The 13757-nt window shown below is 36.7% G+C and overlaps 1 protein-coding gene across 1 annotated transcript in view; it reads right to left on the reverse strand.

The window, feature by feature from the left end:
* Positions 1-898: 898 nt before the first annotated feature.
* The window catches only part of ADAMTSL3 (ADAMTS like 3), a 187909-nt gene continuing 175050 nt past the window's right edge, over positions 899-13757 (reverse strand). Inside the window, exons 24-30 of the mRNA XM_075159955.1 lie at positions 12495-12614; positions 11477-11689; positions 8874-9057; positions 6118-6322; positions 5141-5250; positions 3402-3616; positions 899-2870 (exon numbers count right to left, since the gene is read on the reverse strand). Coding sequence (XP_075016056.1) covers positions 2761-2870; positions 3402-3616; positions 5141-5250; positions 6118-6322; positions 8874-9057; positions 11477-11689; positions 12495-12614 — 1157 coding nt within the window. The 3' untranslated portion in view covers positions 899-2760. The remainder of the gene's footprint in view (positions 2871-3401; positions 3617-5140; positions 5251-6117; positions 6323-8873; positions 9058-11476; positions 11690-12494; positions 12615-13757) is intronic.

Below are 13757 nucleotides of genomic sequence, written 5' to 3' on the forward strand. Positions count from 1 at the left end.
GGTCAACTTTTTCATAAGCAGTGTATTACTGAAATGCAGACAAAATGAACAGCAGGCTGGAAAACTAATATTTCTCAAAATAACAGCTGTTAAAAAAGCATTTTATGATGTCATGCTAAACCAAGATGTAAAAGCGGAAGAGTCACTCCTGGATTCAATTGCTATTCTAAAAGTGCTTTTCATGCACTATGCTATACAGCATGCTCCACAGAACTGCTGTACAGGATCTTTTTTTTTTTTTTTCAAAGACTGCACAGAAAGAATGCATTGGTGACACAAAAGGAAAATTAAATAGACCCATGCACCTTTGCCAATGTTACCATCTAGGATAACTCTGAAACACTACCATTTCATTGCTAGACATGTATTTTCAATTTCATAAAATTTTTTAAGGCTTTTCTTGCTCATATTATTTATGAGACTCTTCTTTCTAAAGACTATTACACATATTGGATATTCTGAAACAAGTTTTTTTCACATAGCTATTCCCATCACCCACTAAATATAAAACATAGAGCTGTTCTGTTGGATCTAAATGAACTCTGCTTGGTGCAGTACATAAAGGCCTGGCAAAGAAATGTAACTTTATTCCACCTTTTTACAGAATCCTGATTCTAGATTTCAATGAAGTCAGAGCTGACTTATTTGGATTTGGGGAAATTCTCTTCTCCACTTTTTCAGTCAAGTTACATCTATGTTGCCTCTTAATAGCAGTGCAAAGCAGACTGTAACAAAGCTGAGAATCTGTCTGATAAGCTGTCAAAAATAAGAACTGATCTTAGCTTTGAAAAAATCCCAGAATTATGGACATAGTACGTTGATAAAATAACACTTGGAATGAAAGCATAGCTATCACAAAAATCACAGTAATGAACAATCTCTGGATAATCAGAGTGTTGAATAATCAAACTAGAGTTTATTTCAGAAATATCAAAACTACATTCAGGAAAGCTAAATATTAGACGTCTTCAGTTACTGGAAAAGCAATAAAATAATCTACGGAGGAATGTCATGCCAATTGCAATAACAAACATTTACAGCACTGCTTCTGTATAGCATGCATACTGAACCAAAGACAAAATTAAAGCAACAAAAAAATGTTATGTGTTAACATTTGAAAACTTTAAATATAAAGGAAAAACATGAATAAGAAATTTTGGTAATAAGAAAAAATATATGTCCAAAAATCTTTATTAAACACTGTACAAAACAAAATATTGCACTTTTAAATCAGACAATAAATATCTACAAAAGTATCTTACAAATGTTTTCTTTTAATTTAAAAAACTGCTTAAACAATCAAGACCCATTGCTGATTAAAAAGGTAATGATCAGGAATATCCTCTCCTTGCAGTCAGCCTTGGACACAATAGTCCACATTAAACATTTTCTATACAGTAGTGCTAATTTAATTTTCAGTGATGCAAACCCATTGTGCAGGAATGCTGTTTCTAAAACTGTTCTTACAGCATACCCACTAATTAGCATGTAATGTACTTCAGTAATGTAACACAGGATCCAAGTCAGTACAAGTATTCAGGCCTCCAACATGTGCAGTAGTTTGGAAACTACAAAAGAAAAAAACCATCTATCTGCTGCCTCCTATGGGGTTCTCTCTGCTTACAGCCCTAATGAGGCATAATCTGCAATATGGAAAATAATTTACCTGGGAATATAATAATCAGAATTTAGCAACTTGCAAAAGACTCAAATGGTTAATGGTCATAATGAAAAGTCATCTTGATGGAAAACTGCTCAAAATAGATTTCTTGCATTTGTCTGTCTTCATAATTAATAATTCTTCCTTGGACATTTTTCCCCATTAACAGGGAAAAAAATATTTATTCAAGACAGAAAATCTGACAGCCGTGTCTGGCCAGTTATTGGCTCCCCTTTTGACTTGATGCGCAAGAGAAAAGTGCTCACAAATGTTTCATTCACAGCTCTGACAAGGAAGCCTTGTGTCTAATTTAAAATCAGTAGAAAAGTCTAATCATGCCAGAACTTCGATTGTACTTCAGTGAGTGGAGCAGAATAGAAACAATGGAAAATGACACCTCATTTATTCAAAACAGATCTATTGCTGTTTTGAACATTGTGCTAGCATCTACAATGTCTTTTACTGCATACACATAAATACAAGCACGAAAAATGAAATGTACTTCTGTGTATCCATCTGACAGCTAATGTCAGTAAAGCGCATCCTGTGAGATTGACCCTTAAGCTCAAGCTGTTTATGAAAATCAAGTTGCTGCCAAAAATTTTACAGCTACAAGCCACAGCTTCTATAAATTTAAAAATCATGTTAAATTTGATAAAACAATAAAAACAAAACCTCGGGGTCAATAGTTGCTGCATTCCAAAATTCTTCAAGGGATTTTGTGACTTTGTTTTTCTCATACATTAAGGACAGTAAGCACTACCTAGTGCTTTTAGATAATGCTTTTTCCCCTGACAAATTTATATCGTGATGGCCTGTAAATTTTACAGATGATATGCCATGATATTATCTCCTAATCCAGACACAAAAATGTTTAAAATATTAAAAGTTCCATTGCAAAGAGTGGATAACAAAAGTTCCCAGAAAAAATACCCTGTCCAGTATATCAATCTGCAATACTGTTTTTTCATTAGCCTCATATTTCCATTTAACTGTTATGACTAATGTCTTATTTACAAGTATATACTTTGAGCAGACTAGTTTAATGAACCTCTCTTCTCATCTCTTCACTGCAGCATCGTGAACTCTCCATAGAAGATTTACATTTCTTGACATGATTGACAACATCTTTGTTTGTAGATGTCTATCAAGCATAACTTTAGTTGCTTTACAAATGTACAGTAGCGAGTTGTATCCTTGCATTCGCCTTCTGAAAAATATATTTCAACATTAAAAGGCTTTATAATGGACAAAAGATAAATAGTAGAACTTACCATTATAATTGTAAACAACTGATGGATTCCTGGTAGCTTTGTAATTATTTTACTTTGCATTTCTGGCAATAGTGGATTCAAAGCTAAATTAGGTCACAAATAAGAGGTGTGATCTCACTGCATTCATTTACCTATTGTCTGTTTTGGAAAACTACCCCATCGTTCAGGAATGAACAGCTTGCTCAGAGACTTATGAGTCACAACTGGCACAGTCACGTAGCGAAGTTTGCATAAAACAACTTCCTAAATATCCTGTTTCTAAAAGTGCTTTTGAGGCTTTAATATCAAACTGGCCTACTCAGAGAAAAATAACCCCAGGATTATGAAGTGTTCCTTGGAGAGGATAGTTTTACCTTTGATGTACAATCAAATGCTTGTAGAATCATTAGCGTACAACCATGAGTCACTTTCTAATATAACTGCTACAAACCATTACTATGCTCATATATAAATAAACATTTACATACTGCCACAGGATGTGACATTGCAGTGTTGCCAGGTCACTGGTCTCTTCCTCCATCCGCAATACTGATCAGCCACAGGTTTGTTATTCTTTCTGTGTACACAGTACACTCGTCTTGACTGAAATCCGCTCCCACAGTCCACACTGCAAGGCCTCCAAGGGCCTGTCCGCCAATAGACGTCACATGCCTCTGAAGAACAGTTTCTCCTGACAGGAGATCTGTAGAGGAAAACAAATGGCAGTGAAACGTTTACTTTTGTTCTAAAGTCTTATTCACAGAATGATAGAACCAATGTTGGAAGGGACTTCTGGAGACTGATTAGTCCACGCCCCCTTCTCATAGCACAGTAAAGTAGACCAGGTTGCTCAAGACCATCTCTGTGTTTTGAATATCCCCAAGGATGGAGACTCCACAACTTTTCTGGGTAACGTGTTCCAGTCTTTGAGAACCCTCACAGTAAAAAAAGTTTTTTCTTACATTTAAATTGAATTTCCTGTATTTCATTTTGTGCCCATTCATCATGCCTCACTCATGAGGAAACAAAAGACAAGGCCCTGTTTCTTTAAACCAATTCCTTAATCCTGGAATAGGAAAAATGTTTTACCTTTAGGAAAACTTAACTGACCCTGAAATGTTGCATAGTGGATGCTGTCAGTGCTTCGTGCATAACCTCTCTCCTGAACACAAGTAATATTTCTATGCTGACACTGAACCTCCTCGAACATTTGAAGCTGCCAAAGTGAAATCCTGGCTCTTAGAAGTAAATGGAAGTTTCACCATGTACTTCAATGAAGCCAAAGTTTCATTGTGTGTGCAGCAAAAATGCTTTAAAATGCTCACAATTCAGAAGCACTTCTGTAGCAAGAAATATGAAGAGCTGGGTTCAGTAATGGAGAAACATGGTAACAATTCCCATGTATGTACTTGTTACCCATTTATTCCTTGCTCTTCATTGACCTACCTACACATTTGGTCTGGAACAAAGTTTTGTGCCCCCAGGCCCTCATGTTCAGTTTTATTTGTCTTTAATTCAGCCTTTACGGTGTTTCACAGAGACTGCCATCCATCCATGTGCTATAGCATAGCCCCAAGCAAATCTGCTGATTAAGATTCTGTGGAGGTATATAGCTTGTACTTTTCGTATTGAAAGTTGTTGTTTAAAGACAGTAAAACAAATTAACAGAGTTCTTACAAAGAATGTGTACCTTGAAGTAAAAAATCATACCTTCTCAACATTCAATTTTTACACACCTGATACATATCTCAAGAGCACATACTAAGAGGCAGAATGAGATCTATTTATACAGGGAAGTACACCTTATTTCAGTAATCATAAACTAGTAAAGCAATTTACATGGTCCGCAAAACAAGATCGAGGAAAACTCTTATTTTATAAAATTTGGGCAGCAGTAGACCAGAATAAAAAGTAATATCAGAAGAGACCTAGTTCAGCAGTAATAAAAAAAGTTATGGCAGATCACCCCAATTTCTATTTTCTTTTTGGGAATTAAGATTCTCTCACTCTATTTCTAGCTTTGCCATTAGCACAGCGGACACTAATCAAATCCAGTTGGGTTCCTGGATTCCTGAATTCATCCAGTGTATACAAAGGGATGACTGTCACTGCCTCCTTTCCTTGTGTTTGATAGATTAAAATTTGTGTATTTATACCGCATTGACAATCCTGTATCTTTACTTTGATCATCTAAAGAATCTAACTTGTACTGCTTCAAACCGTATACCTCTTTCTTTCATCGCAAGAAGTGTTTGGCACCAAAGATCCATTACGAAGTTGACATATAAAGTGACGATGCTGTAAACCTACAGGGTGGCCTACACAGCGACCAGAACACTAAAAAGTGAGAGAAAAGGGTGAAGGGAAAGAAAAAGAAATAACCAAGTTAATAACAGCAGAATTGCCCTTCTAGGCAGTTACCCAGTTACACAACCCAATCATAATTCTTGATCTGTATTTCTCCTTCTTCAACCCTATCACACCTCAGTTTGGATAAAGCCTAGATATTCTGGATTCTCTGGGTGCAATTTTGCCAAGATACTGACTTTCATACCTATTCATAAAGCTAAATCCATTGTCTATGCTTCATCATTTCACATCTCTAGTGCTACAATATTCTTTCTGCAGCTCTGACAATTACAAACTTGCCTTGCTAATAGCTATATCAGAAATGTGGCAACAGTAATTCTCTTAATTCATTACTTTGCTCATTGAATAGTAAGTACTGTCTTAATAATTATAAAAATCATATCAAAATGAACACAAGTTTACTGCACAAACTAAGAAACGTAGAAAACATAAGAAAGCAGACTTCTGTGTATTAAAATATTGCTGCAACTGCTTTCGAAGCACATTCATATATTTTTATTTGGGGACTTCACAAGTACAGCTATGCAAACTGTATTCTTGTAAGACAAATAAAAGCAATATACGAGCTTAAAAAATGGAATACATAGTAATGGGTTAGCTTATAAAGCATACTGAAACTAATATTCAGGTTTCAGATCACGTCTTCGACAAATAAAAGTAGCTCAGACATCACAAAATGAAAAAAAAAAACAGGATTTGTAATTCATTGGTCTGAAACCTAATTACAACTAGTGCCACATAGCTCTTCCTTTGTGCAGGAGAATAGATGCTCAGCCAATGGTATGATGACACTTTTATAAGATAAGGAGTTTCCAGACAAACTCTGTAACTTACCTGTCCTTTTGTCTGTATTGTCCCCACTGTACACAAATGACCTATACAGGGTTTCCTTCCCACAGGACGATCTCTGTGTATACAAGCATCTGGTAGCAGTGTCAGCACACTGCTGTGGGCTTTTACTTGTTGACAAGTTATTTGTCGATAGCGAAATCCATTGCCACAGGATGCAGAGCACTCAGACCATGGACTAGTTACCCACCTACAGGATGCAGAGACAGATTTATAGCAACTATGAAAGCATTGCTGGTAGTTTGCAGTGATCTGTTTGCATATAAAAATCAAAAGAACCTGTCATTGCAGGTTGTAGATGTGAGAAAAGGTAGAATCAGCTTTTTCAGTTGTTAAGCGAGATCTTATAAATTTTGTTAACTGATGACTTCTAAGATAACTGTGGCTCAACATATGCTAACAGAAGTTACACTGCTTGTTACCCAAAAGGTTACATTAGGCACACCCTATAGACCCTGCTGGATTCAGCATTTCTGAAGGAAGGACAGCGTACTTTTCCATAATGTATAAAATGAACGGTACTGATTTACTAACTATTAAGGTGAAGGGTGTCATAACTCATCCAAATTTATTACATCAAGATCTTGCTAGATAATGGCTCAAGCAGAACATGTTATTCAGAAGTTGCAAAGATTTAGTCTGTCTTGGCAGCTTGGAACAATACTGGGGAAGCAGCAGGTGGTAATACAATCTGACTCAATCTTTTCATAAAATACAGAATGGGACTTTGCGTGTAGCACTGTGATAACAGGAAAAATATTCTATTCTCTTTAGCAATTATTTCATTTTCTTACAGTCAAACAGTTTATATATAACAGTTATTCAAGGAAGATTAATCTTTTACAGTCTGGACTCTTGTCTTTTTCTCCCCTTTAGAGCTCAAGTACTTTTGCAAACATTTGGTGCAGCACATGCACAGCAAGTCAGCAAGGCCCAGATTTGGCAAACACTTAAAGCACAAGTTAAGTACATGCTTAAACCCCTATATTTGCTTAACTGTACTTCTATGCTGTGCTGGAGAGAAGTGATTAAACATATGCAAAACACTTTGAATAATAATGGCCCGTGACATTGACCGTACATCTAAGGCCTTTATAATTCTATGGATACTTTCTAAAGAGTTGCCTTGGGATGAGAAGATCATGCAGAAATCAGTAAGTAGAGAAACGGAAAGGGAAGTCTGAACATTTTTTGCATCCCTTCCAGGTCAGCAATCGCAGGGAAGGGGGAGAGGTTGGATGGAGGCACTAGGAACTGGAACACAGGGCTATTTTCCAGGCATCTGGGATGCACTTCCTATATAGGAAGCATGGAATACTTCATAAAAGAAAAACAATTTGTACGTTAGCGCACATGTATAATTCAAGGTAGAGTTAATTATGCTAAGTATACACATAATTCCCTTCCACTGGTAAATTCATAAAGCCAAATTAAAAGCAAAATAAATGTAAGCATTTCAATAAGAGAGAATTTGGGTCCCAGTCTGTTTAGCCATATGAAATAACTGATTGGTTTTGTGGTGAATACTCTGGGTCCAGTGATAATCAGATTGTTAAGTCATGCACTGCAGTCCACTGAAAAGGCATGACCTTGCTCAGGGGAGCACCGAGCCCTCTAGTATTCTCCTAACTCTCTGTCATCTGCTCTGAATGGCTGGATTTTAAGAGGGAAACCTGCAACTGAGTCTTTGTGTTTCAAACTATTAGTTCTATTTCAGTATTTTTCCACTGGCAAAAAGTTTGCTTGTTATGGGCTGGCTGCAGTTCAGGCTCACAATTCAAGATGATCTGGTTTTTTTGGCTGCTAATAATGAAATATAAACAAATTTCTCCTGATATTTATCTGTTGCTATGTTTTCTGAATTTAGAACAGAGTTTAGAACATACTGGCAAGATGCACTCCCACAATGTCAGCTAAGGTCTTAACACTTCTCTCCAAACATTTCTCAGTGAGGGACAACTCCAAAATGTGTGCATGACTTTTCATCCCTTATGGATTTTTACATTGCTGACAGTGATGGCCAATTCTTTTAAGCAATGGAAAGCACTTGTTTTGAGGACTCCTGTGGGATTTCCTGCTAAAAACCTAGAGCAATGCCTTGGTGAGCTGGAATGCTCAGTGCAACTCAAGAAGTCTAGAGGTAAGGTTTTGGCTTTTGGAATCAGATGTTGCGGTATACTTGCCTCCGATATAAAGATTTTCTGCCCCAAGATCACAAGGTACCCCAGTTGATCCAGCAAGAAAATTGGCAGGGAAGGACATGCAAGGAGCATGACACTGCGGTGAAGGGGATTAGAGGCAAATGAGGCATTCCACAGTAAACATCCTACTCAGAGCTCTGCTGGCATGGAAGGAGAGGAGGTGAACACAGATTCCACTCGTGAGTATCCTGGCTGCTCTAAACACAACGAGTTTTTTCTCAGGGCATTGGCACAGATTCCACAAAATCAGCACATCAGTGTCTCAGAGACACCTCCAGCTTAGCTTTCAAGGTGTTAGTGTGGTAGCAGCAAGACTTGCTGTAGCAGCATGGAGACTTGCACAGATCTCATTTATTCAGCTGAATCAAGCGTTCCCGTACTTGCTTGTGATCCATTTTCACATCTCTCGTGCTTTAGGGTTCATGATGAAATAAAACCCACATTTCAGACTCAGAGTATAAACACAGAAACAATTTCAGGAGGCTGTGAGTGATTTTAATACACATAGAGCACATGGAAATGGAGTAGAAAGGAGTTTACCCAGCAGGGCAGTCATCTGTGTTGCATGACTGATAAATAATCACTGGCTTTTGCAGCTCTCTGCATAATGATTCATTTACTTTCTGTTTCTCTGCATTCATGCACTGTAGTCTTCTGGAGCGGGTTCCTGAATTCCCACAGCTAGCAGAGCAAGTACTCCACTCAGCATATTCCCATTTATAACCTAAGAAATGCAATTGAAAGTAGTGTGAGAGAGGCACTATACGTTATAACTGTGTCACATTTTAATTGTTTTAGCAGCATATTCTGTAAGCTAGATAGATACTGCATCCTCTATAGAAACGCAAATATTTCAGCATTGTGAAAAGGGACCATAAGCCGAAGTAGAATTTAGTCCTACTCAAGTTCAGCCCTTACATATGAGCATGAAGTTCTCTAGAAGGCAAATGGGATCAGCATGTGTGCACGTGAAGGGCAAAACCTGGCTCACAGTAGGAACTGATGAACTTCTTTTAAAACTTTCATAACATTTTTGTACAATGAGCATTAAAAAGAGGAAACTGTAAATCAGACTCTCTAGGTTTCCCGCTGTTCTACAGCAGATACATTCTGAAGAAAACTCATCTTACTCCATACACTTCACATAATTCCAGGATTTAAGAGAATCCTGTACTAAACTATAGAAAAGTATTTAATGCATAAATAATCTGCCACCGAGGCATCTGGCAAGATGAAAAAGGAATTTTGTTTTAAAGAGCATTTTATATAAAAAAACCAATCACCTCTAACAATTACTACCTTTATATTTAGTCACAATTCCACGCTTACCCCTCTCCCCACAATTTTTTTTTTGACGCTTGGTAAAAGATGAAGTACTATGCAATGTTGACAGATTTTTATGTGATCACAGAAGGAGTCAGATTTTTCTGTAATAACTAAGAATAATTGATAGCTACCAGCTGTGTCCACAGGCTCACTCTTCCAGCACATAATGAATTCTTTAACTTATTGTTTTTCAATGTTTCCTTATTACTTCTGGGTTTCTTAAAATAATACAAAAGAGCCTTTTTCAAAGTAGAAGTAGTTAAATTTACTGACTGCAACTATGATGGAGAGACTGTATTGTTTGTTTAACTAGGATGATACTGCTCAGAAGCGCCCTCAATATGCCTACTGTGCAAAAACCACCAAAGGAGATTTTGCAGTCTTACAAATGCATGGGTATTTCAGTGATGAAACATTTACTTAAGCAACAATCAGAGTTAATGCTCACGACTGGAAAATGGAATCTCCCCAAAATACTGACCAGCGTCACTGGAAAGGGTATTGGGCAACCAAAAGGCAGTCCAGCTAAAGACTACAGGTGGATCGTTCAATACCTGGCTAGACCTGTTCAGAAATTCTAACTGTAATGAGATCTATGTTAGGACCGAGGCCTGGATTCATATTTTGATAAACTCTATTAGGATATTTTCTGATTCAGTTCATAAATATTTTGATTTACTTTTGATTTTAAAAATGAACATTTTGATCATAGATAGGTTTCAGTAAAATTACTTTATAAATGTAACTGACTTCGCAACCCCACACATACAGAACCATTCTCGATCATAAATGTAATCCACTGGCAATCACTGAGAGTACACATACACACAGCGTGGGAGATTTGCAAGATCCGATCTTACAACTTAAGTCCTTTGCACACAAACAGTAAGCCAAATCATATTGATAGGATAATAGATAAATCACATAAGAAAATTTGCTATTTCAACAGATACTTGTTTTTAAACCTGATTTGCATTCCCTGAGTATTGACTGGTTACAGAGTGGTTTTTTTGAATGGTCAAATGGAGTTTGGTGCTTTGGACTCTTAGTAGGATCTAAATTCCTAACTCTCTTTTATAATGTAATTCATTTCTAAAGCACTTTACATATTTACAAACTTTAAAAAATATTTGCAGATGCAGCCTATTGTCCTGCTGGTACATATGTAAGATTCTTCTCAAATTAATCCTCAGATGCACATTTTATAGCCTACTAATGGAAACGTAGTTTTGTGCAAGTGCATTACATTGGAGGACATTACAAAACGTTCTTGAAAACTTAACACTGAAATTGATGAGTGTGCCACAGTACATTGATATGTTTAAGGGTGACTACAACAAGGTGGCTACCACATCATTGTAATGACACTGGAATATGACAATTATATTAAAATTATTTTTATTATAATTAAGATATTTCCAAAGATGACCTAAAAGTCAGTTTTGTTTCAGTTTGGTGGGCTACCATGGCAACAACTTGTATGATTTGCTGAAGGAGAAGTTGAGAAAACCTGTCTGATTTAAAACTGTTTAAGCAGCAAGACACTGAACCAGGCAACGTTCTCTCAGCTTCTCAGCTACACAGGTAAGAAATGAAAACCCCCACATGATATTTGGATACACATTGATTTCCAGATCCAACTCTGAGTATGGACATTGTCTATTGACTTAAATGAGACTATTCACATATGTGAAGTTAAACATGTATTTATGAATTACTTTCTACGTATAAAAGCAGGTTAGGTTTCAGGGAAGTCTTTACAGAGCGAAAGAAAATATTTTAAAATTTAAGAATTTGTCATATAATTTTCAACAAACCTTCCTTCTTGACATTTACCCAAACTGACATTGGTTTTGCACTAGCTGAAGTCCAACATTGGAATCGTCCAGCAAATTGACCAGAGTTGGTGTTCACCTCTAGGATACGACCCCCAACCAGGGTTCGGTATTCCAAGGTCTTAACTTCCTCAATTGGACTATCTCCGAAAAGCCAGTGAACTGTATTTCTGTAGCTGGGCAGCACCGGGCAACCTAAAATCAACAGCATTTTAGCAGGTTTTTCTAAACACATTCAAATGTTTGCAAGTAAGTATGTATAAGTATGTAAGGTTTATTTAGACCTTACCAGTCTAAATAAAAACAAGAGTACGCATAAAGTCACTGAAGTCCAAGCTATGGCCCAAAATCCTGACTGTGCCTTGAGGGTTATCAGCCATGTAAGTTGATGTATACTTACCATAGTTCTTTATATTTTCCCTTTCAGTAAGTTCTTACAAACTTACCTGCTGTATGAATGAAGGGCATGGGGGGAACAATTATTTAAATGGAACAAAGATTTCATCCCAGACTACAATATGCAAATAGGTTTGTACTGAAAGAGTTTCTGTCTGTTTTGGAAAGGAGTCATAAACACGTTAAATGAAATTGCTGCATTTTCACTCCACAGGCACAAGCAGGGATGGAAACAGAGGTATTCATTTAGACAGAAAAATAAACAAAACAGTTCTAGAGCTCAGCTGAATCCCCTCCCATCGTTTTCAAGTGAAACTCAAAGCGAAATTACGCAGCTTCAGTCTCATGGTGAGTCACCTAGACAATGCCTAAAGGGTCTGCATTTTAAAACATTTTTTGAAAAGCTGAGTCAAAAAATAATTGTGTGTCTCACTCTGAGGCTCCCTCCCTGATAACAGAAAGCTGAGATATGGTTATTAAATCCAGAAGGTCACCAAACCCAGACTCTTAGGAATTACACTCACTTTCTCCATGGGGCCCTCTCCATTTTCATGAAATGAATAAATAATATAATTTAAATGACAAAGCAGAAAAGACAACATACCTATTCTTAGTGGATCTCCAGGTACCACGCTGATATTTGTACCAATTCCAGATGCCATTAGGACACGCTTTCTTCTGCTTCCCTTTGATAATAGAGTGTTATTCTCTATATATCTTTGTTCTGTAACACAATGCGTAAGATTTCTTCTTAGCAAGAATTAAATCAAGATGCTAAAAAAAAAATTTTATCAAAATATCCAACATGCTAGTTATGAAGCAGAAGGATAATAGCACTTTGGAATTTTTTAGGGTCAACTTCATTTATGCAGTTAAATTGTCTGTCTAACAAATACACTTCAGATATGTAAACAGGGAAACACAGAAATTATTTATAACGTTTACGGAAGTTTCTAAATTTATCAAATTTATTGAATTTTATTTATTAGAAAAATAAGCTTGTAACACTTAGTGTAAAAACGAGATTTACAGGATGTATTTACTGTTTCTCATGACAACGTTATTTATTATTTCATTACCAGTCATTCACATACAGAAATTTTAAGAAAAATAATTCTCTCAATGGAATCAGGCCAATTCCTCTGTTCCATTAGATGGAATTATGACAAAGTGCTACAACAGAAAAAAAGAAGAAAATCTCTTAAAATCTCATTATGCATAGAGATAGCACAATGTATGCAGAATCATATGCCTATCATTATAGCAACTCCTCTTTTTTATCATATGCCAGACAGAATAACTGCCAAAAATGTGGGCAATTTGTCAGTAACACACAGTTCTTGCCACTTAGTCAACATTTCTGTTTTAATGAATGTGCGTAATATCTATGATTCTCCCTCCAGAACGGTTTAAATCTTTTGTTATATTCTAACTTCCGTGGGTCATTTTACATTGGTTCAGCATGTTTCCTCAGAGTGCAATATCTGTACAAAGCCTACTGCTTGTCTGTGTAAACACTGGGACAAAAAAGTCTCCACAGAACCACAGTGAGGCCAGCTCCATACAGGCAAAAGGCTAGTTGCCTTGTCAGTCCTTAGGAACTTTTATTAGAAAGGCTGTACAGATTTTGCTCTACTGCTCGACTGCCCCAGGTCAGGCAGTAATTGCTGTAGCGAAGTCCAAAAGGCTGACGTGGTGTTGCTTTAGACAACACTGAGTCAGTGCAATCTGCAAATCCTGACACCAGAAGTCCTCCCATTTCATTGCAGTTTTGCAGAGCCAAAAAATTGCAGAATTTGGCCCTCTCCTATCCACTCAAGATTTATTTAAACTAATGTCATGTGATCGGGAATAGAAATGAAGTTCA

This window comes from Calonectris borealis, chromosome 11 (genome assembly GCF_964195595.1).
Source record: "Calonectris borealis chromosome 11, bCalBor7.hap1.2, whole genome shotgun sequence".
NCBI classification, from domain to species: Eukaryota; Metazoa; Chordata; class Aves; order Procellariiformes; family Procellariidae; genus Calonectris; species Calonectris borealis.